We start from the raw sequence: 26,002 nt of genomic DNA on the forward strand, positions 1-26,002 counted from the left end.
TGACTGCCATATAAGTATGTCCAGTACTTCATTGTGTTGACTGCCATATAAGTATGTATGTCCAGAACTTGATTGTGTTGACTGCCATATAAGTATGTCCAGAACTTGATTGTGTTGACTGCCATATAAGTATGTCCAGTACTTGATTGTGTTGACTGCCATATAAGTATGTCCAGTACTTGATTGTGTTGACTGCCATATAAGTATGTCCAGAACTTGATTGTGTTGACTGCCATATAAGTATGTCCAGAACTTGATTGTGTTGACTGCCATATAAGTATGTCCAGAACTTGATTGTGTTGACTGCCATATAAGTATGTCCAGAACTTGATTGTGTTGACTGCCATATAAGTATGTCCAGAACTTGATTGTGTTGACTGCCATATAAGTATGTCCAGAACTTGATTGTGTTGACTGCCATATAAGTATGTCCAGAACTTGATTGTGTTGACTGCCATATAAGTATGTCCAGTACTTATCCTCCTTCGGCAATTACAACTACAATAATTCAGTCCTGGTCTTCCAATATCCACCTGTGTTATTTGAGGATCACATCCTGTCAACCTTGTTTTCTTGAAGCATTCATGGACTGGAACGTAATGACATATAGATCAGCTAGCATCCAAGATTTCCAATCAAGACCAGTATACAAGTATATGAAGTACAGGGTCATAATCACTCATGATAGCACATGGACTCTCAACCATTATACTTCGTAGAGCGTCTTGGTCTCAACAAGTCACGTGACAAAAGGGCGAGTGAAACTAAGCACCTTTGTGGAACTGTTAGTTGTTGTCCAACAACAAGTGGCACAACCTGGTGAATACCAGCGACATACTCTGTGGCAATGTCCCATAGGTAGTAATTGGCAAACACTGTATTTGATTTCCAAAGCAGCCCTCCATTACACTTGATAATGAGCAGTTTCTGTGTAGAGCCAGTGTCGACACCAATTCTCTCACTTCATGTGGATTGGAGGCTCATGGAGCCTCGAGTGCTGCTGCTTTGTAGGCCCTCAGCATAACGGCTCCCATCCATACTGAGACAGTGTTGCAGGATACTTCCGTAGGTGTCTCAGTAGATATTGGGATGAATAGGCGCTTGAAATTTTGTCTCTTTGTCTTAGTACCTTAGAGATATATTTTCAATGCTCTGAGTGGATATAATGATAAATCTTGTGTATCATGTGACTTGGGGACCATAGATAATGCCGGGATGTGGAATTGTGTATATGGTTGTCCAGGAAGTTGATTTTTAATGATAAAATCCCACCTCAGTCCTAGATGTGCAATCTCACGATGACTGGAGTCGAATTGTGTGCGACTGGAGTCGAATTGTGTGCGATTGAAGTCCAGAGCATGTATTTCTGACATCTGTGCCACTGTTGCTAGGAACAGCATTTTCTGTGTCAATAATTCAAGCAATGTCTAGTGGCTCGCACAAGAAAAAAAATGGTGATTTACGAAAGTTTACAAAATTTAAATGTCATATTTACAAACATTTACAACGATTGTAAATTTAGGAAGGATTTTACCACTACTTTTTTCAATTTTGCCATTTCTCAAGAATCCCCATGACTCTGTATACTTACTAATTTATTATTTTTTTGTTCTGTTAGAGTTCTTACTATTGATATGCATAATAGATCTTGCATGTGACATATTTATTCATGAATACTGAATGGAATAATGGAAAGGAATAAGCCATAATTTGTATAGTCCATTTGTGCTTTATATCAATGCAAATGCGTCTGGTGCATGAAAACATGAAAGTTGATGTGTACGGCCAGCATTGATCTATATACCAAGCACTTGTGACTGTTAAAACAGATGTCTTGCCTTTGTTCGAGATCATCATCCCAAGCTCATTCCGGTGATTTTACCACTCTACTCCGTGGGAACTATATGCATTCTCTAAATAACACCTGTCACTAGACCATTTATGTTGGTGCTCATTAACGGTGTTATGCAATTGGCGTATTCAAGAAATCTCATAAACATGTCAATAGATAAATGGTTGTGATGTAAGTACGTGTGGATTGGAGCAAATACTCAAATGAATTAATACAAATCATTGTGTAACAAGATTTATATAATCATTTACAAGACGTATGTTAAAGAATATTTAAATGGTGCGTGCCGGTCTATCATTTGTTTGTTTATGTTCGGCGTACATAATTTTTTAATTTATCATTCATACATAAAACATAACTTACATATCTGTACACTCTGTTTTGCATTAGGTAACTTTCGCAAATATAAGAAATTCTTAAAGTGCTACACAATCATACATCATCAGTGTCCACAGTGATAGTTCACTTTATACACAACTGACTCAACAAGATGGGAAAAAAATTTTCCATACTCTGTCATGGTCTTCCTTTCTGCTTGAAGATGTTTTTTGTCTTTAGTCTATGGTTACTTCGGGGAGCATCCATAATTTTACTATCAAGACACCAAAAATAATTATCTTACCAATAACATTCTCATAAATGCTCTATATTAATACAATTAGTTTGTATGTGTGGAATGCACTTTACAAAGGTAAATAAACCAAATACAAGATTATCATATGACAAACCACGAGGTTAATTCTTCAATCATATTTAGTATCAAATCTAAAAGAAGAAGTGACGAAGAGGTAGGCAGTTCTTAAGATGTGCAAATTATTAAGATCAGATAATTCACTATTTCCATATAAGATTGTCTTCAACTTTACCCATGTTTGTAATTCAAATTTATATACATATGTGACAACACATGCTGCATTTAAATTTTGTATTGTATGTTGTATGGTACCGGTGTCGATATAAACTGTAAAGCTGTTCACAGTCCCATTTCATTTTTTTCAATAAAAAACAAACACAATAATTAAGCACAAAAAATGAGATGTGTAAATCATTCCCTCTGCTGGTGATGGCTGTGTGGGATTAGTTAAACGACCAAACCCAGTTGAGCATGCCTCATAATCCTCTTACTCTTAAAATAAACAACTTCAGTCCAAAGAGGATATCACTAGTGGGATTATTTGGCTGATTTGAGTTAGTGTTTTGATAACGCTTAGTCTTGATGAACAATAGTCTATTTCAACAACATGGTCAATTGGTAAAATTCATATTAAAGTGACATACCCTTATTTACATGTTTCACAAACCGTTGTGTACACGTGCACTGTTTATGGTATTTCTTGGTTGGAGAAGTTACAGGGAGGAAGAGTAACTCAAAGTAATTTGATGACCTTTTGAGATCTAAATACATATAAGAACACCCGTTTGGAAAATGCAGTTGATCATTGCACACCAACATACGGACATTTTTGCTGTCGTGAATTTGAGACTTTACATCTACAAAGCCGTTCAGAATGTCTGTCAGCGATACTTCTTCAGAGGGCACATTCAGCTCAGGTGAGTATATTGCAGATGACGCAAGTATATTATTTTTAAAATCAGTAAGGCAATCCTGATGACGTCATGTGTTCCTTCAGCAGCATGGTTGTTGAGAAATCTTACACTCAAGACTACCATATCATTAAGCAGGGAGCTCAATACACAGAGTCGTAGAGTATCCCTGCCATTCAGTAAGTGTTTAGTATACTGAATCACGATATGAGAACAACAGCCCGACTAATTGGCTGATCAAAGGTTTACTACATGTCATAAATATCCTTCCTGGGACTTAATCAGGCTATGGGGGTGGAATATATTCCCCAGGTAACACCAGCTGTTTTTTTGTGGTTGAGCTGAAGGATTACCTGTTGCATGTAATTTCAATTATAATGTATAATTAGTATAAGACTGATTTTGGACGTATTCTTACAGACGTAAAACGTTTTAAGACATAGGTTTCATCAAAAACAACAATGACGGAGCAATACAGACAAATCCCAGTATTCATGCATATACGTATTTTGGGTTCCAATATCACACGTCATTATATGGATGGAATAGTGACCTTAATAGATATATCCTTTTCAAAATCGCTGAGGCATTTCAAAATCAAATTTAACACAAATATATTTTAAAAACTAAATTGATTGTTTATCTCTTTGTAAATGTTTGTAACGTTTTCAGACAGGAAATTCTTATACGATGTTGTATTAGCAGTAATTCGACTTTATTTAAGACTTTAGTTGTAATACCTGCTAGTCATTTTGTTAGGTTTTTCAAAATGCTAATTGCATTTTTCCCATGAATCTACTTTCACAGACAACTGTGAGGCAGGCTCTATGGAATGCTGAGTCTGTAAGAGGAATGACCCTAAATCCACAAGAGATGTAAGAATATAATTTAATATGATTTAAATACAGTAACTGCAAGAGTTTCAATGCATTAAACCATTCAACAAGTAAAACTTCTGGTGTTTCTACAATAACCTCGACATGAATTTATCATCATTGTGCTGGCAATAAATTTTGAATTGTACCTTTTCAGGTTGGAAACAGGACAGAATAAGGACGCTAAGGCAGCTCTCCCTGTTATTCCGCACGCTGAGTTTCAAGGTATTGCAGTTCTGCTTAATGCTCTGTCCTATATGCATCAGTGCACAACAAAAAATGAGCACAACCTACTGTCATATAAATAAGAATGCTCATTTCTTGAGCTCCAAACGTGACTTTTGTTGCACAATAAAATTATGCAACAAAATGTGATGTTCATGGGCGATTTTGTTCAACCGTTTGAATCGGTTGCATGTGTTTGGTGACGACTTCTTGTTATAATTCTGTAATCACTCTATAATATACGTCAGTTTTATTGAAACATAAAGTTTCTGTCAGGGTATTGTATCTTGTTTGCTGCAGTGGCTATGACAAGATGTTTGCAGACAAAAAAGGAAACCGTCTCAAGAAAGAAAAACAACCAAAACAAACACAGTGATGTCATGAGAAAATGTTCCAGAAAAACTACAGTAAGTAAACATGAAAACCAATTTAACTAGCTTTCGGGAATCAAGAATTAGATGAAACTGTTTTAAGAGGATGCACTACGTAACTTAGCTTACCATCAATTAACAAGGAAGAAGGCATGTTAATTGATGAATCTCAACTGAGATGATATCAAGGCATTAGGCCTTGTTAATTAATGAACCCTTACTGGCATGACATGCTCATCAATGAACAAGGGATTAGGCCTTGTTATGTGTTGAGGCTTTGTTCAAGGCTGGGAGACAGTAACAATCACCCCACAGTATTAATCCTAGTCTGTCGTACAGACCCTGAAGTATATATATCCAAGAAAGCCCACGCAAGTCTAGAAAATGTGGCAAGTCTAGATTTCCTTAGCTTCAGAAAATGAAGAAAGTCTCAGGGCTCCATTTCGTTATTTTTTTCACTATGAATGTTTTTTCAGTAAAATATGTTCATTTCAGAGACTAGCTGTTAGTCTATATTAATCCGTGTGATCTTTCAAAGGAGAAAAAAGGTTGTACCATACAACACCTGTGTTCTAATGCACTAAATACACAAGTATCAATAATACTTGCTATGAGATTATGAGAATAACCATTGATTCTATTTTCACATTGGTTTACCATTCACTTAATGCAAGTATAATCATATTGACTGTTTTCTTCAGAAATCGAGTCGAAGGGATGCGACAGGCAGACCTCCCCAGCCATAAGAAAGCAAAATATGAACCAGAATGCACAACTACAATGCTACCCCATTGTTTTTTATTGTATATTTGATAATAATGTGTAATATATTTTCCGTAAATTTGTAAATGGTATATTTTGTATGAACTTTAATCTTCCTCTTTCTTGTTGTAATCTGTAAATAATCATCTAGTGTAAGCTTGACACTGTCTATTTGTTTTGGGGTAATTTAATTCGCATGAAAGACATGAGTATTATAAAAGTGAAACAAATTCCGCATTATAGAATACCATTTCCATCAACACTGCAGTATTGACCACGGAGCACTATCAAGCGAACATCAAATTTATTTCAATGTTATGATATGCTAAATTCCTTGTTCACGCGTCATGAAACAAATTCAGCACATTACAACTTTCACCACCTAAACAACGGACTCCTCGGCGCATTATCGCGATGATGACACTGCAAGATGTCAAACCAGCCTACAACTCAGCAGAAACAATTTCAAAATGTTTTTTTATCCATTTTTTATCCAAGAAAGATGCAGTAGAGTTGCGGGGGAAATGGAAGCAGTGTGACTAGCCACACCTCAAATATGGTTCCTATGCCATATGAATAAAATGACAATGCACAAAGCCGAACGAAGGCCATTCTGTGTATTTTACAGGCACAAGGTGGATAAGAACTTACTAGTATTGATCACGAGATAAAAAAAACCCAAAACATATGAAATATCAACATGTCAAATATTCCACCACTATAAGTACTAGTAACATATATTCCATTATATCAGTTCTGCTGTTTGTAAGAAAATAAATAAAATTACAAGCGTACAATCACGATTCAGAAGTGCAATATGTTGTACCAGGGAGCCTATATAGAGTATTGTAGAGTATCCCTGGTTGTACTTGGACTTTCGTCCCTCGTAAGGAAGCCCGCGGGAGACCAAACCCACTCATAGCTGGTGGATGTGCACTCAAGTGTAACGACGGCAACCGATTGTCTGCTTCATTTGCTGATACGCCGAGCGCTCATAAGGTGGGGCCCATAGTGTGTTCAGAAAGATGTATTTGATGGGCATTTTAGAAGTATGGAGAGTCACAAGAAAGTAAGATTCTTTGTGGATATCAACTTTTTGTATTGTATATGATGCATCGTTTCAGTATGGATTGATATACCGTTGTCAAATAAAATCATATACACTATGTTGTTATCCATAAAGAATGTATGTAGAGATGTTGGGTTTTGTAAATCTCTGAATTTGTGTTCGATCCAATCAAAAATCATCTCAGTAGAGATGGTGAACTACTGGAAACTGTCATTCGTCCAAGTACAAAGTAGGACTTGAAACTGACAAGCGTTTGCACCAGTTTCCGTGAGATCCAGTCATCCATGAAAAACGGATGTAGTTTGTTTGCAACCCAGAGGCATAAAAAACATGTAATATGTACAAGTATCACACCTGCTTTATTGCATAATGTGTCTGAGACAGGACTCGGGTGCATGAGTCATCAATCAAATTATTTAGTTTATGGCGTATAGCCTGATAGGTGTTTAAATGGCATGTGGTCAATGATTGAAGCAGTGTATTGCATATTGTCTTTAGCAGACATGCACCCATACATATAGGTGTCAATAAACCAGACATTAAGCTTTCTCTGTGATAGAGGCTGCTTCTTACAATCAACATTTTTTTTTTTATGTAACGAGTAGATTATTTACTTGTTTGTGTACACAACCAAGATTAGACTACTGCTCACGACCTCATACTCCGGGCATGCATACTGTTTCAAGCTCCGCGAACCTATTCACTGCGCAAGCGTTATGGGCGCAGCGCAGCACAACTGTTGAAACAACTTCTTCCCCCAGCGCTGGGTGAAATTTAGTGAATCGCTTGAACTCCGAATTCGCGGATTTTTTTTTCCATCGCGGTTTTTTTCTTGGTTGAATTGGCATTTTCTATGATTTGTTTCGGTAACTGCATACCGAAAGGTATCAGAATCTGCAAAGTTGTGTTTTCCTTTTTTATGGGACCTTTTAGAAAGTTTCGTTTCATGAGATAACCTGTCAAAATAATACAAAATATCAATAATGCCCTATGCTCCAGGGTGGGCAGTTCTCTCTGGAGGTCTTGATGTTTCTTTTTCTTTGGGACAGTGTCTGGCCAGCACTATGTTGCACCATGTTCAGTTTATTAATTTGCGTCCCCAGTCCAACATGAAATTTATCACCTCGAAAACGTTGGGATGGGTTTTTCGAACAAGTTACTTTAACCTCCCATGCCAACCTCTTACCTGTTATTTGTCCAGGGCACATTTCTGTCATGGAGTTCCATTCCTGAAGGTTGTTGTTTAGTTATGTTAAATATAACAGTATGTGTTAACTGCAACTAGCCCGTGTACAACAGGTGTAGTCCCACGAAGCCTAAAATTATTCAGTTAGGTACAGTTCACTCGGCTTACTGGACTTCATGCCCCAATGATTTTATGGGATTATGGTGGATTGTTGCTTGGCTGACCACAGAAAGGAAGAATCAACAGAAACAACAGAAATCAAATATGATTGTAAAGTATTTCAAAAGGTGACCTATCCCATCTGTATCACTGGTACTATTGGTAAAGGTTGGATCGACCACATGATTCATAGCAACATATACTGTCATGTGTTATGTTATCACAACACAATCATTTAGCATATTATCACAGGTGATATTGTTTATGGTATTGTTATTCACTGTTAAGTTCCCAAACACAAAATAAGTGGGATACTGAGTCAGAATTCTTTTCTAAACAGCTTGCGCATAGTGAAAGAAACACCCATGCATCTTCACTCCACCGAACACTGTGGTAAGAGCATCAGTATCCTACCCCTAACAGAGTGACCACTCTCCACTGAACAGTGGTCTGTCCCACTCTCATTTCACGCCCCAATTACCTCATTAATTATGTCCAGGGGTCAAACTGTAAACATCATCTTTACAAGACATTTACAAGCTTGTAAAGGTGAACTTTTTTTCCAGTGTCGTAAACATCACTCATGAGGTGTTCTAGTACGACATTAATGTCCAAAGCTGTACAAAGAAGCTGCCGTAAATCTGCCTTGTTAGTCTCCCAGCTTGAACAAGCAAAGTAAAGTGAGTAGTTCAGGTACTTTTGGCAGCTTGATCCTCGTTTTCATGGTAATAACAGAGCTGAGTGTCGCCAAGTATGTCGAGAATGTAGAAACTTTCAGTCCTCTGGTATGTTGTAGATAACATAAGTAGTCTGCTATATGAGGATATGTGGCCTTCATTACAATGAAGCCTTTCTTTCAGACATATGTTTCAAACCGCATTCATTTATTGTTGTAAAATGTGCAGCTACATCTATGGAGAGCTAAGGTGACTGCCTTCGCTGCTCTTGTAGAATATCCTTGATGTTTCAAGTAGGCTTTGATATAATCCATACATGAAGTTGTTATGATGTTGGATTGCCATGTGCTTTTTTGGTGTACAGATGGACGAGTAGGTTCTTCCACTCTGGTAGTTGCTGTTTTGGTTGTCCTAGTTTCTTGATGAGTACTGGAAACCAGTCTCTCGCTGGCCAGTAAGGCGCGACGAAAATCAGTTGTATCAGCATCGTCTGTTTTATCTTCCTGATGACTTTCAGTAGTAGTACTGCAGGGGAACTGCTTGTTGAACTGTGGCAAATAGATTTATTTGCGGGAATCCGAACGTCTGACTGATGTGTTGAAACGCCTCTCAATGTAGCATCCATTCCATTGGAGACGTTTGTAGAGGGTGTGACAGTGATGTTGCATGCATCTGGGATGTGATAAGCCTTTATGTGGTGGTGCAAGTCATTGAAGAGTTGAAAGGTCAGCATTGTGTGAGATTGTGTTGGTCCTTGCTTGTTTATGTAGAACTCTACTGTGGAGTTGTCTGTAAGAACCATCAGTAGTTTGCTGTTGACCAATGCCAAACTGTGCTGATTACGGCTTGTCTCTCACTCTCTGAACCGCTGAGAACTTTGACTTGCTGGAGCAACACTGAGAAGTCTGCTTGAGGACAGTAGTCAAAGTGTCGATCAACTTTATAATCATTCCTTCCCTGGAGTCTGCAGTAACAGATTTAGCTACATTCTGACAAAGAATACCATGGATGCTGACCAGGGAGCTCTATACAAGAGTTTAGTAAAGCTGTCTCTCCATGATGACGCTGATAGTTGACCTTATCGGCGTAGTAAATTCAGTCCTGAAGACATCCAGGTTAGATGCTCTGAAATGAAATATTTATCATTCATCTGGGTGAAAAGAACAGAGAGAATCATCCTTTCTTTTTCATTTTCCGGGTTAAACTTGGAGATGAGAGGATAGAATGGGCTCTCTGAAGAAGGTATGGCAAATGGTTGTATCAAGCTGAGCTAGTGCATGAGTGGGGAACAATGGAGCAAGTGTCATCGTGGAACTCCTATCTATATATATCCCTGTAACGACTACCATTCCTTACTCTTTCCTACGTGAGTCTGCATCTGATGAAGAAGACAAACCGTAATGGCATCTCTGACGAATGGGTGATATAGACTGTGAACACTTGCGGCTGTAGCGGGATCTATGAGTGTGAGCACGCTGCGAGTTGAATATCATCCCTACTGAGACGTGAGGATACAGCCGATGGTGATGATTCCGTGAGTGAGAGCGTGCCTCTTCTTCATCCGACGGACCTGATGCAGGGCTACTGTAGTTGAAGCTGCTGACTGGTGTTTCCGATCCTCTTCTGATCCATGAAGTTCATCATATGGGTGGTGAATTGTAGCATGAAGGGGCCAGTGTCCAGTGACTGCGGTGCAAGCAGCAGTGGTTGGTTCACAGAAGTATCTGATGTGTTGAGTGTAGACGCTGTAGATGTCTGCATGGATAGTAGACCCTCTGAAGGATGCAGCGTAGTAGTAGTTGATGAAGGTCTAGTAGATGCTGCTCGTTGATCCTGCATGTTGACAGTCTGTGCCTTGGGATGTAGTACTGGAGGTTCGTCATGGACGTGACGCTCATTGGGAGGGACAATCTCATCGCTGAGAGACTTCAGAGTAGTCATGAAGTGTTGCTTCAGGTCTAGTAGTTGAAAGCTTAGCCCTCAACGAAGACGACTTCGACCTTTTCGGTAGTGATGATACCAGTGAGTGAGTGAGTTTAGTTTTACGCCGCACTCAGCAATATTACAGCTATATGGCGGCGGTCTGTAAATAATCGAGTCTGGACCAGACAATCCAGTGATCAACAACATGAGCATTGATCTGCGCAATTGGGAACCGATGACATGCGTCAACCAAGTCAGCGAGCCTGACCACCCGATCCCGTTAGTCGCCTCTTACGACAAGCTGAGTCGCCTTTTATGGCAAGCATGGGTTGCTGAAGGCCTATTCTACCCCGGGACCTTCATGGGTCAGTGATGATACCAATTCTGACAACATTCTCTTCTGAGACCTAGACAAAGACTCACTGGTATGCCCCCCGAGGTACATCTGGCTGATCACTAAAATGATGAATGTCAGCTGTCAACAACATGCAGATGCAGAACAACACAAGATGCAGAATCAACCGATTTAGACATGACTAGCAAGAACCTGCGTCGTTTGTCCTTCCCTTGAACAGAATATAAATATAATGCAAATTAAGAATCACATAAATACTTGCACAGTTCACAGTGAACATTAGAAGAACAAACAGGTTTGCATGAAAGACATACTACACGTGGATGAACCACCGACATCTGAAATTTACACTGAGAACATGACCAAGTCTAAGTTGACGAAAACAAGTGTGCAAAACACAAGAAAATATATAAATTTTACATACAGACAATAGTAATTTCCATCCAAAAAACGAATACAACACATCTTTGTTTATAGCACTGAAATTAAAGCACTTATTGCTGTATCGGCACCCAAAGTGTCTCTAACTGTCCTCAGCCGGCGATGAAAGAGAGAGTGACAAGCATGGCGGGTCATGTGACCATATTGGCGGGAAACGGAGCTCCTGATGGGTAAGTGTATTGTACGACAGCTTCAATTTGAAGGGAACTTCATGGGATTTCACGTGTCCCACAACATTCGCATGGAGGGAGGAGACAAGCATAAAAAGCATGAGTCAGGATACGGAAAAATAATTGAATTATTGCTGTGGATACCTGAAGCTTGTTAGTTGTATTTTCTTTTGCAGGATAAAACACCACCTCTTGCACCTCGGACTGGGGTCGGTCTGAGTTCTTGCCGAACACCACGCAACCATTCTGTGTCGCTGGTGGGAGGGCAACAAACGTGTCACAAGATGGCCAGTGGTGAGACATTATCTTGTATCAGCATCAACTGAAACGACAAGACATGATACTCAGAACAAGTCAAGTGATGCCTGAAAGGGCCATGAGAGATGAACAGTAGAATTGAGTGAGTGAGTGAGTGAGTGAGTGAGTATAGTTTTACGCTACACTCAGCAGTGTTTGAGCTATATGGCAGCAGTCTGTAAAGAAATGCATGGATCTGAACCAGACAATCCAATGATGAACAGCATGAGCATTGATCTATGCAACAGCAATACTATGACATGTGTCAACACAGTCAGCAAGCCTAACCACCAAATCCCATTAGTTGTGTCTTACGACAAGCATGGGTTACTGAAGATCACATAAATTTACCCGGTCTTCATGGGTTATATAGCTGTATGAAATTACCTTTACACTACTTTTGAGTTATGAAACAATTGTTAGAGATAAACAAGATCATTATTGCAACAGATGAGATGTTGCATTGTAGATATTTGCTTCATAGCACAACTATTGCAATAAAGATGGTATACGTGCAACTGTTCCTCGTCATCATACTGTCTTCTAAATGCCACTTAGAGAGAGAATGAGTCAGGTTTTAGGCCACTCTCAGCACTATTCCAGCAGTATCACGTGGTGGACACCAGATATCACGGTGGTGGACACTCAGATATCACAGTGGGGGACACCAGATATCACGGTGGGAGCACCAGAAATCGGCTTCAGACATTGTACCCATGTCAGGATATCTGGTGTCTTCAGTGTGACAATCAAATGCTTAAACCGCTTATTTTCAGTAGTATATGATAAGCATAAGGAAGGGACAGAAATCCAGAAAAGGTTCTGGGTCATTGATGATGTTGAGAAAATAATTACATGTAAACAATGAGGGAATAACATATGATAAGACAACAAACAACAAAAGTTTAGGTTTGACATCAATATGGTCAAAACATGTCAAATGATTATTTTGTTATTGTTTCACTGATTTAATTGAGTAACACTTCCACTGCTGACCTGTTATTGTATTGCAACCGAATATAAGTATTTATTAGTTTTTTATTACCCAATATTCGCCTCCTAGTGGAGTCATTGCAGACTTAATGTCCACCTCTCTGACTAGAAAATTTTGTAACTCACATACTCGCAATAAATACTTCATTCAAATGAAAGTTAAGCACAGACCTACATTCAGTAGTATGACATTGACAGAACAAGCCCATGAAGCTCTAAGCCGTTATCTGTGCTATTTGAGCTGGAAATGACATTTAACACCATATCAGGGCGAGAGGGGAGATGTATTTATCATACAAATGGATAGTGTTCTTGGCAGGATAAAGCCAACAGATATTTTAGGTATCCACTGGGTCACATACAGATATCGATACTATTTAGAGAGATCATATGCAAATTTTAGGGACTACTTTCACAGTGAAAACAAACATAACCTCAAGGGTCAGTGGTGAAGTGAAGACAGGCATTCATAGGCTTGCGAAGATATCAACAACAATTCCCTGACTGACTGCCCGTGTTAGCAAGAGATCGGCACAGGAACCAAGATACCCAATCTCATGCAAATATTAAAGTGCATTTGTTGCTCAAAGGGTTAACTGAAGGTTTCTGAAGTTCCATGTGACTTTCTGGATACTTTTCAAACGTAAGCTAAGATTTGTTGACAACCATGCATGCTTTAAAGGTCACATGCAACCAAAAAATCAAACATATCACTTGTTCATGATTTAATAATCACATTTTTATTGTGTTCATTAAAATTCTGGCAATCTGATTGGTTAACTGGGAACATTTCCTTTGAGTTCATTTCCCAAAGAAACTTAAAAAACTTGCCACGCCCACCGAACTGGACTACTTTCGGACCTGAGGAATGTCGGGGAATACCTTTACACAGAGAGGGAATTCCCTTGTACTCGGGTACCTTAATGAACTTTGGGTAAACATTGAAGTGATACATTGTGGTTAACATAAACAAACAACTCAAAATTATCCGTGAACCTTAATAACTTTGCAACGTCTCGACAAGAGCATGCGCACGTTGGAACATCAGTTCATGGCATCGCAATCCCAGTCACATCACACTCTCTTTCTACTTGCGCAAATACTACAATATCAGTTCCACTAACTTCTTATCATCGGGCTTCATTTCCAATTCTCACTTTTCAAACTGTCTCTTTTGGTTCGCAGGTAGTAATTCAAACGTTTGAACTTGAAACTTTGCCGATACCGTGACGCGTCACGTTGAGTTGTTCCAGGCTCATTCGCCGACCGATGTTAGCTTGGTTGATTGACAGCTGTTTGGGGGTGCTCTCTGTTGATTGGATAATGGTTTGGTAGGCGTGTCATTTTATGTAAATGAGTCACCTGAGTCATGTCACCGAATTCTTACACCGAAAATGTTAATTGGTGGTAACAAAGATATCTGTTTCGATGAATTTGATTATGTTTAACTAAAATATTGTTGAAAGGGTATAGTAGTTGTTGCTGAATTTAATTGTAAGGATTGACTGTGTATTTCTTTCGCTGCAATGAAGTATGAAACTAAAAACCAATGTGCAAACTTTTTTAAGAATCTGCGTAAAAACCAATGTGCAAACTTTTGTAAGAATCCACGTAGCGGATTCTTACAAAAGGTTGCATATTGGTTTCTGGTTTCATACTTCAATGCAACCAAAGAAATACAAAGTCAGTCCTTAATAAAATGCACTGGTGATTGTGAAAAAACAAATAAACAAAATTATAAGCATATAATTGCAAATCAAAAGTGCAATCTTTTGTACTTGGGTTTATCTTCCCAAGCAACCATGATACCGAACTCAGTCAGGGCGGGTGGATGTGCACTCATGTGTAACAATGCCTTGTCATTGGCCACTGGTTCATTTGCCGATATGCCTTGCCGGCTCTTTGTTTATGGCTTATAAGCCTGATAGGTGTTATTATTTCAAATTGAAAATGGTCAGTAGTTTAAGTTGTGCATTGCATATTGTCATTAGCAGACAGGCAGGCAGACATATTGGCGTCAGTAAACCAAACATTGTGTTTTCTCTGTGAAAGAGTCTGCTTATCACATTCAACATATTTATGTAACGAGTATAGATTATTTACTTGTATATGTGCACAACTAAGATAAGACTACTGCTGATCACCTTATACTCCGGGCAGGCATACTGTTTCAAGCTCCGCAAACCTGCACAGCGCATGCGTTATGGGCGCAGTGCACCATAGCTATTGGAACCACTTTTTCCCCCACATGCATAGGACTCATAAGTACGCTGGCATCGGTTGGACCAAAAGCTATTACCAAGAGCCACATGAACTTCAAAACTGACTAAGAACTAGAACTTAAGAATGGAGACGTGATACAGTGAAAACACAAGTTAAATGGAAGACATTGCTGACTATACTGGTGAAAACCCATGAATCAGTTCAGTTCTACAAACACGCATGGACATTATATTTACATCCGATTTAGCAAATGACGTCTGAACTACCTTCAACTAGTTGAAATAACGTAAACAGATGTAAAGTATGTACATACAATGGTTATCACTTTGTTAGACACTCATGTGCGGTGAAATGCACTCGGAAATCGTATCCATTGAGATACAATCGTCTCTAAACGACCCTACCAAAAATATACCGGTCTAAAACTGGCTCCAAAGCCACAAAACCGCTCAGTAAGTGTCCTCTGTCATGAACCTCTCGGTGTGCTAATAATAATACACCCTAACAGGGCCCCAAATTGACATTTCGCAATGAATGTAAAACGATCGTGCATGAAACATGATCATGTTGAAGTCCCGGTCTTGTAGTCCCCTGTTTATTTAGCTTACACAGATGATTATTGTCGCTGTGTATGTACTCACGAGATGCAGAATAATGTGCAGAAGAAAAAAATCGTCAGCCCGAAAGGATTTAGCGAAGATGAGATAACTCTCGAGTCCGGAAAAGTAAAAGTATTTCCCCAAACACTAATTGCAACGATGGCACACTATAAGGCTCCTCACTAAACGTCATCTGTCTAAAACGGTTGCTGCAGGTCAAGTGATAATTGACCGGTATATTCAAAATAATGCAGTAGCATCTGTAATATGGGTTCCATTCTGGAGGAAATGATGAATTTTAGGTGTGTGTGTGCGTGTGTGTGTGTGTGTGAGAGAGAGAGAGTGTGTGTGTGTGTGTGTGAGAGAGAGAGAGAGAGAGAGAGAGAGTGTGTGTGTGTGTGTGACCATTTCTGTACTGGGACCATCGATTTTGTGCATATGTACTAGGGGGCCTTTTTATGTGTGTGTGTAGATTCGTGTGTTTCCATTCATCAAAAGCCAAGATGTATATATGTATACCATTGACATCTTCAAACACAACCAAAGATGCATGAAAGTCAAAACGTAAAAAGTGTCACAAGTCTTCAGCTACGATTTCCCTGTCGAATAACAGTGAATGGGTACCCGGTGGGATGAGTCTTACTACTGTTAACCTTCTCACAGACAGCGTTGGTTAAACGGGTAATACCGCCCTAGGCCATGAACGTGCGAGTGCGCGGATATAGGTGCTTCATAAATGTCCCTTAGTTTTGGCACAAGGCCAAATAGGACACCATAAATGCCCGTCAACAGCAACAGCAAGTATACTTTTTCAGCAGGGTACCACCTATAAGTTAAGTTGATATCAGCAATCATTACATTCTACCAGGCAACGATGTGATGCACACTGAATAAAGATTTATGCTCGCAGACCCACATTCTTTCAGCTACTGAAAAATATTGGCTTGCGGACATCGAGCATTTGGTCCAAATTTGCACGCAATGAGATATTTGTTCAGCTTACTGATATTATATACTGCGTTGGTCAGCAGTAGTTGAAGCGTCGCCTCGTCACAGCCTTCGATTTCTAAAATGGACTTTTTGTGTACGTTCTCTACCTTGTAACCCACGCACAATGTGACTGTTGAAATTGTCGTCTTAAAATCACTTTCAGTCAATGAATAAATATATACCACAACAAACAGAGCGCTACGAGCATCTAACTTAACGGCAGTTACGCGGACGTAAATGGGACATTTAATGGTATACGTTTTTGTTTACTGGGTATTAAATTTATTTCACCACTCACCTTAAATTTATTGAAGATGAAGCGACATAACTCTCAGAATTCATCACCATTCATTTATTTAACACAGACAACATACTGTGTTGTTAAAATAAATCTAACCATATAAAAGGTTAATCAACAAGTATGCGTACTAAGTGAGTGAGTTTAGTTTTACAATACCGTGTATTCCACCGATATGGAGAGGGGACACCTGAAATAGGCTACCACACACAGTCGTAGATTAACAGGCAATCAAGTGGGGTCTTCAGTTTATTATATTAATCTGAACAACATCCCAATCTACACTGAGCAAACAATGATCAATGACACATGACAACAACACCTCCCCCCCCCACCCCCACCCTTAACACACACACCCAAACCCAGCCCCCACTGAAACAGAGTTTGAATGCCATTCTGACTCACGTGTTGCATAGTGAATTCCTTTCATGAGGTAATATTTTTCACATGAGATGAGTTCTTCCCCAAGCCCAGCTTGTCTAAATAGTTTCTTATAGATAAATATATGGTCTACACATTCGTTTAGTATACAATAAAATCTTGTTTGGCGAGTTTCCGGGTGTGAAATACATATCTGGAGAGGAGCTTCCCAGGGATGGATTTTTAAAATGATCTTTGCAAATATAATAATTTATGTTCTACAATCATGTTGTAGGACAAGGGACCCGTGAAGGTCCCCGTGGTAGAACAGGCCTTCGGCAACCCATGCTTGCCATATAAGGCGACTATGACTTGGTTGACACATGTCATCGGCTCCCAACTGTGCAGATCGATGCTCATGTTGTTGATCACTGGATTGTCTGGTCCAGACTCGATTATCTACAGACCGCCGCCATATAGCTGAAATATTGCTGAGCGCTGCGTAAAACCAAACTCACTCACTAGGACAAGGTGCTTGTACTTTTAGGAATGTGTCTTTGCACTTATGCGTGACACTTATGCGTAGTTATTCGTTCATTTCAGAATTAATCACGTGAATGTGTTTTCGTCATGCATCCACTAGTTTTATTGTCTAGAGTGCATTGTGCTGTTTCTGTCACATTAACATTCAGTGTTTAGTAAGGACAAAAACTGGAATTGTTCGACGCATCTCAGTACGTTTACACCATTGTCAACACAGCACCATGATGAATAATGCATCTGTTAACTGACCTCATAATCAAAGAAAGGATCCTGCCAAGCGTATATTTTTCAGAGTATGATCAGTAGACCACTGGTTTGACAGCATAACAACAGTAATTAGTTGTGGGAAAGTAGTTTATGCTAGATTCTCGCGTGTACTCCATAATCTCGCGCGCTATTCGACGTGGTAAATGTTGTAAGTGTTCAGTTTTCGTGGCATAAAGCATCGAACCTGAAATAAATTCAAATATTCCTTCACCTAAAATAAAAGAAGACGGAACCAACTTAATACCTCCTCGTTGACAGTCATTGACTCAAATGAAAGACATATTTCATGTAAATACTGTCAAGAGAAACCTAACAGCTGATAGAGGTATCTGTCAACGAAACGTGCTTGCAAATTATTCCTGAAAGTTACGTCATTCAGGACGTGACGTCACATATCGTAAGTATAAACTTAGTTATCGAACTGTGTTAATAGTCCATATATGGAATATCGCTTGGATGCGTAGCGCCATGACTACCCTTGACTTGAAGTCTTAAACATTATCTTAGTTGTTTACAAAAGTGACGTAATGAGTATGCCTACTTGTAGCGTATATGGTTGGTAGGCAAAAAGTCAACATAAGTATTGAGTATACAAGTGTGCTCGTTTATTCTTTTGTCATTCAGTGACAGCAAAAAAATAAGCTTTGATTCAACAAATTAATCATTGTTAAAAGATAATGTTATATGAAAAATATTTCATTTTTGCTTGTGTTAGTGGAGATGCAAATGTGAAAAAATGCACTGTTGCATTGTATCAAACTGGATGTCAATCTGGATTGTTCACATATCATCGCGATGTAATTACCTGTGAAGATCCAGAAGAATTGGTCCTTACCAACCATGCTCATTGTTTGAGTCGACTAATGGGATTGGATGGTCAGGCTTGCAAATGTTTTAAACATGTCACCTTATTGATTGCTGTTGATCACTGGATTGTCCGATCCACACTTGATGCTTTTCAGATCACTGTAATATTGCTGGAACATTGCTGACTCCAGCAGAATACAGAACAATACCCAGTACCCTTAACAGTGGATGAGCCCTTCAACAAGAAACTAAAAACAGTTCATTGTGTAACTCGTTACCCTGATTGCATATTTGATGAATGACCCGTGAAGGTCCCAGGGTAGAAAAGGCCTTCAGCAACCCATGCTTTCCATAAAAAGCGACTGTCATAAGAGGCGACTTACGGGGTCGGATGGTCAGACTCACTGACTTCCTATCCCAGTTGCGTAGATTGATGCTCATGCTGTTGATCACTGGATTGTCTGGTGATGATGATTTATTTACACACCACCACCATATAGCCGAGTAAGATGTTAAACAAAAGGCCAGGTTTGTAGATACCAACAGGATCACTGTGCATTCGCTCTATTGTCAGATCTGGACTGGACAATTTACAACAGCTAGAAATCTGGGTATTAAACAGTGAACAAACTTACTTAACTGCCAGTTGTTTTATTTTATGATCAGCCAGTAAAAATGCAGATAATGAACAACTAAGCTGAGTATTTGTTTTCCAGGAGAATGGCCACCAGTGGTTGTTCCCCATCTGCTGACTGCTATCTCCAGTTTGCCCACGAGCTTCGCGAGAAGTGTCACAGACTCAGCCACATCAAGGGGGCACTGAAGCTGGAACGCAAAATCATTGCAGAGGTTAAGTTTTTGAGGAATGTGAGTACTACCACTACAATTTCGTTGTGTTTATTGGTGTAATATTGTATGTGTCGGAAATCAAGGCGTGTAAGTCCCTGTCTGCAGTCCTACTGGATATTTGCAAGTTTCAGATTTTGTAATCACACTGTATCTGTACATCTGTGTGTTTTGTTCCAGCTTGACTTGCAGGTTCATCTCATATTTCTTCAAGAGTCCTGGGAATCAATTTTTTGGGCTCACATTGTTAAGCAGCATCACATAGCACCCTAACATCTAATTTGTCCAAAGCTGGCACAGAAGGAAGTCATCACTGACAAACATCGTCAATTCTGTAGTCATACACTGGAAACCATTGTTATTAATCATCTGTGTATCACAATGTACAATAGCATTCTGTTATTGTGAGATTTGGTCTCAAATATAGATCTAGCTTCCAGCTTTAGGATGGAGCTTATACTCCACCCTCAGTCACCCTCAGGCTTGTATTGTATAGCAGTTTAATCTTTTTCTTGAAATGAATGTATTTTCTTTCAGTGGATTTAAAACACAATACCTTTTTAATACAGTGCATTTTAAGGGTGTGGCATAATCCATACAACTTGATGGTTATTCACAAGATGAATGAAAGTCTAACAGACCAATTGTTTCCTATAATGTAGACAATCTTACATAAGGCAAAATCTCTTTTTTGAGAACAGAACTATTCCAGAGAGTACTCTTAATGTAAGGTGTTCCTATTTCATAGACTCACTAAAGTCACCTCGCTGAAATCAGTCTATAAAACAGGGCCTGAATCTGGCGACTGGGGCATTTCTTGGCCCAAAATTCATAATTAGAGGGAGGGGTGTTTGATGATAATTTACTGCAGTGTGATATTGTGATATCAGGGCAAGCTATCATTTTTCACTTTAGAATCATGTGAAACGTTTTGTGATGACATTCTCTGTTTAGAATACTGATGTCATCACTACCATAATTTATGTAACCATCTGTCATGGCAGGTAAGGGGCATTTATGGGAGTTGTCTCCCTTGGACCATTGACTTTGAATGGAGTAGTTGTTTTTTTCATCTCCCACAAGCCAGTGGCAGATCACTGACCGGTGTATTTCAGCGTTCATCATGAGTATGTTGGGATCATATAAGGTTTTAGTGATTGGTAAATCAAGGTTCTATCAAGGATATATGAGACACTAAAATGTATAGAATGGCCATAGAAAACCCAAAATATAGTTGAGAGAGATGCACAAAAATACTGAGGGCCGACATACGGCTTATCAGGGGTAGATCTGTCCCCCATCAGTCATCACCACAAAATACTGAGAGCCTACGTACATCATCACCACTGTCCACATGATCACTTATTTATTCCAGGCTCTCAAGCAATTATCTGAGCAGACAATACTCTAGACCCCATCACAGGACCCTCATATTACCATCAAGGACCCATAACATTTATTGATGGTGGTCCCCTTTTGTAAGTCGTGATAAAACATGAGATAAATGCTTCAGCACTGTTGTTGACTTTGTCGTCAGTTAAAATACTACGGAATCTGTGAGTTGTTCTGTAACAGTTTGGTGTAGTTACTGCATTTGTGCAGTTTCCATTCGTGAGTTGAAAGGCGGGCAAAACCTGTAGTAGTATTGTATATTAAATTATTATAATCTGGCTGTTTCTATTGCGCCAAGTTCCAACCATGCTGCTCACAGGTGCTGTTGCTTTTCCCTTAATCACTGGATGTCATTTCTGTGTGTTTCACAGCTGGATGGTCTGGGACACATAGTCACAGTACTTAATCCAAGTTTACTGGACATTGCTGTACCAGCAACTAGGCGTTGCATGTATTCATGTGGCCATCATCTGATCATCTACCAGCTGATTTGTGTGTTCTTTACTGTGGTGTTGTGACAATACGGAAAGGGTTTTACACCTGGTGACGGGTGGGCTCTATCCCAGCACCTGAATCTGATGGCACCTTAGACAACTTGCCCACCACGGGAGTGCCTTAGACAACTTGCCCACCACGGGAGCGCCTTAGATAACTTGCCCACCAGGGGAGCGTCTTAGACAACTTGCCCACCAGGGGAGCGTCTTAGACAACTTGCTCACCACAGGAGCGTCTTAGACAACTTGCCCACCACGGCTCTCATAACACTGGGCATATTGAAACAATGAAATCTCAATTGCTGATTTGATACATGTCATCATTTTGCAGTTGCATAGATCAGTGCTCATACTGTGGTCCATGGATTGTTTTGTCCTGACTTGAGTATTTACAGACTACCAGTTATAGCTGGAATATTGCTGAGTAGGGCATGAAACCAAACTCACCCACTCACTCACCCACCCACCTTGTTGAATATGTGAAACATCCACTTTTATGTTGATATTGAGGATAGTCAGAGAACAATTGCCTGTGTGTAACTAGCATTATTAACTACAGTTGGGGTCAGGAATCGCCAGTAATTGTAACTTATTGGTTAAATATGAGAATATTTATCTGAAAAACAATTACTTTATTGTTTACTGACTTGTTTACACAAGAGAATCAATGTTATGGTGCATATATGAAACGAAACACATGATTACTTATATGCTATTAAATTCCATTCAGCACTCTAAATGTGCTCTTAACTCTTTTCTCTACTCTTATATTGAAACAATAAGGTGAACATGCTCCTCATGTTGAAAAAGTATCTAGAGCCCTATATCTTTTCCATTACATATTAGTGACTGAGCCTGGTTTTACACTGCTTTTAGGAATATTCAAGCAATATCACTGTGAGGGACCCCCAGGAATAGTCTTTACACAATGTACCTATGTGGGAATTGAACCCGGGTATTCGGTGTGACAGGTGAAAGTTTAAACAACACGGCTATGCCCCACTGCCCCCTTGGAAATCTAAAACTAGAAGTGAAACAGCATCGTGATAATCACTGACCCTTTTATCTCTTCTCCTTACATGCTTGGTCATGGTTTTGACACTTCCTGTAGTCAGACATGAATGTAATTGGGTTGTTATCACAGTGTTATCACAGTCTTATCATAGTCTTATCTTTCTCAATCAACCTTCAGTAACTGCTGGGTCTGGATGCAATTGCATGTCATCCCTTGGAGATGATCTGAAAACCTGCTCCAGAATGTAGGATTGTGCTTCTTCACAAAGTCCGTGCCATTAGTGGTGGTTTGGAAACATTTCCCGTGAAATGAATGTTGACGCCTCGTGTTCATGGTCATGTTTTGAGGTTCTGGCACACCAACCCCTCTTAAATTTATGTCTGGTATTGTAGCCTATGGGTTAAAGTCTTTGCCATCACTCCTACAACCCCAGTTTGATTCCCCATAATGTGTGAAGTCTTTTTGTTGTTTTGCATCATGTCTCCTACATGCCGGGTTAGCGTAGTTGGCGCCTCGTCTGTCTGTCCGTCCGTCTGTCCGTCCGCCCATCCGTCCATAATCATTTTGTTTCCGGAACATAACTCAGAAATCGTTCAGTATTTTTAGACCAAACTTGATAGATATAAAAATCTCAACTACAGTTGTGTCTTTTGCTATTTACAGAGTTTTGGCATTTTTATATTTTTTTGTTTTTCCATGGAACATTTTGGTGTTAGTCTAATGGTGGGGTGGGCTTCTTTTCCGGAGCAGAACTCAAAAACCGCTCAATATTTTTCTGCAAAAGATAAGATATATCAATCAGAACCTGAAGTGGTGCCTTTTGCTATTTACAAGTTTTTGTGATTTATCATTTTCTCCGTTTCCATGGAAATGTTTTGGACTTCGTCTCAAAATGGAAGGATGGGCTTGTTTCCGGTGCAGAACTCAAAAACTGTTCAATATTTTTCTGCAGAACTTGATAGATAAGTGTGGCAGACCCCAAAGTGGTGCCTTTTGCTATTTACAGGTTTTTGTGATGTATTGTTTTTTCCGTTTCCATGGAAATGTGTTGGACTTCGTCTCAAAATGGAGGGATAGGCTTCGTTTGCGGAGCAGAACTCAAAAAATGTTCCAATATTTTTCTGCAAAACTAGTTTCATACATCAATCAGTGCCTTTTGGTACTTACAGGTTTTCGTGATATATTATTTTCTCGGTTTCCATGGAAATGTTTCAGACTTTGTTTCAAAAGTGAGAGATGTGTTTTGTTTGAAATATGGCAATCTTGGTTAAATAGATTGGTTTAAACATCCACACAGCCAGTAGATATGAAGGAGGGAAAAGTTGGCGCTAAAGCAAATCACATTAATGTTTAAATTGCTGCAAACATGCTGACATGAAGAAACACACCACAGATGTGAGTATTTTTAGCTCACAAATTAAACCATCCAGATTTCTTTCATCTGGTTGTCTTATCTTTTATATCTTCATCATTTTCATAGAATGTAGCATTCAAGTTTTACCATGACCACAGTTCTTTAAACCAGCATTGCTATATAAAGCATGTCTAGATTTTCTTTCATTTCACTGGGTTTCCTTTTCAGTTTGAATGTAAAATATAATTATGATTTGTTTCTATCAAAATTATATGTGTACCTCAGGCATTAAGATGGGAAAGCCACATTAACTTGATGCGTCTAGTAGCTGCACGAATTGTATGGTTCCCAGGAAGCTGAGATTGAAAATATGATGTCCTGTTGAGATTAACATCCATTGATCAGGGGAAACTAAATGCTTTGAGCATATATATACATGGGCTATGCTGGTATATTAATACCCATATATGATAATATATTATACAAATACTAAGCTTTAGTCAGGGTAAATACAAGTCTTGGAGGTTCTATTAGCTTAATGAAGACAGCAGCATCGGCAATGATTGGCATTGCACTTCCAATCTGGGAACAAGAAAGTTTGCCAATTACATGACAAGATGGAGTCCAAGAAAGTTCTCTCATTGATAATTCTGTGCCATGTGTGAGATCTGGAGGCTGTCAAACAATAATGATGAGCGGAGCTCCAATATAGGTCAGTTCCAGAACAATTCTTTTATGGTTGCAGGAGAAATGGATTAATAACTAGATTATCATCATCTCATCGGGTTCCTTGTTGGCCGATTCCTACAGTGCCATGTTGGCCTGTTTGACTAGAGCTGCTGGAGACGGTTCACCATCCTGCTGCCTTTGCTGCATTGTTATAAGTGTGGCACTGAGCTATAAAAGACAATTTAGAACAACAATATGTAAAAAACTTGTCACTATTATTCATGAATGTACCATGTGCTGTCTGGGAATATTGATGAATAGGTATATGCGGGGCATTGATGTGTCCCCAGGGTCTGATCCACAGAGTGTTCCTAGCACTTGACATTTGTAGCGTATGATAAACTACAAAGTTACGACAGGTCATAACGTTATGAATGCTTTGTGGATCGGGTCCTAGTAGACACAGCTTGGATTTGGACATCGTTTCCTGGAACTTTTGTGTTATTTTGGGGAAATTCATTTATGTGCATGCATGTTTTTACTTCCCATCATACATGAAAATGTTATTGAAGTAAGTTATTAATCACAAGCTAAACTCTAAACCCTAACAGAAGTTTGGTAGATACGGACAACACAGTTATAAGCCTGTATTGTCATTTAAGCAGATTCTCCTTTACTTATTGCACATTTTCCCTAATGAAAGATATTCTTAGGTGATATTCGTTTCCGAATTATACATTGTTAGTTATAGGTTGTACATAATCCCTCAGTGCAGGTATTCACAGATTATACATATATGTACCACCTTATTCTACATTTTCCCAAAGAATTGTGCAATCTGAAGAACATGGATATAACAAACTCCAAGGGACCAAGGGATTTAGTTCGCTATATCTGTTGTTCGTTATTCAAGTTTGACCGCCATATTGGCTTATAGAGATGAAGAGACACGTATATACATGGGCTATATATTTTTATTCTTGTACATTGACATTAAAATTCTGATTTCATTGTTCAAATACATTATCTAGAACATGTTTAACAATCACAACAATTTCAACAATATAACACTTAACTGCGTTTAACATAGTCCACAATTTTGCTCTGCACGCCACGTCCTGCCGATTTCATTTTGTTGACTGCTGCACATACATCTGCTTTTAAACACTTTTAATGTGTTTCTTTTGTTAATTAATTAATGACTATCAAACAATGTTGATTCACCGCCAACGAGGTTAAACAATG

At 39.1% G+C, this 26,002-nt stretch overlaps 2 protein-coding genes across 2 annotated transcripts in view; one reads left to right on the top strand and one right to left on the bottom strand.

The window, feature by feature from the left end:
• The window catches only part of LOC137255706 (secernin-3-like), a 33,381-nt gene extending 17,521 nt beyond the window's left edge, over positions 1-15,860 (bottom strand). The window contains exons 1-2 of the mRNA XM_067793196.1: positions 15,765-15,860; positions 11,755-11,932 (exon numbers count right to left, since the gene is read on the bottom strand). Coding sequence (XP_067649297.1) covers positions 11,755-11,913 — 159 coding nt within the window. The 5' untranslated portion in view covers positions 11,914-11,932; positions 15,765-15,860. The remainder of the gene's footprint in view (positions 1-11,754; positions 11,933-15,764) is intronic.
• A 2,434-nt stretch (positions 15,861-18,294) lies between these two features.
• LOC137255705 (UPF0415 protein C7orf25 homolog) overlaps positions 18,295-26,002 on the top strand; it is a 196,102-nt gene continuing 188,394 nt past the window's right edge. The window contains exons 1-2 of the mRNA XM_067793195.1: positions 18,295-18,577; positions 19,704-19,854. Of these exons, the coding sequence (XP_067649296.1) occupies positions 19,708-19,854 (147 nt within the window). The 5' untranslated portion in view covers positions 18,295-18,577; positions 19,704-19,707. The remainder of the gene's footprint in view (positions 18,578-19,703; positions 19,855-26,002) is intronic.

The sequence above is a fragment of the Haliotis asinina genome, chromosome 11 (assembly GCF_037392515.1).
Source record: "Haliotis asinina isolate JCU_RB_2024 chromosome 11, JCU_Hal_asi_v2, whole genome shotgun sequence".
Classification (NCBI taxonomy): Eukaryota; Metazoa; Mollusca; class Gastropoda; order Lepetellida; family Haliotidae; genus Haliotis; species Haliotis asinina.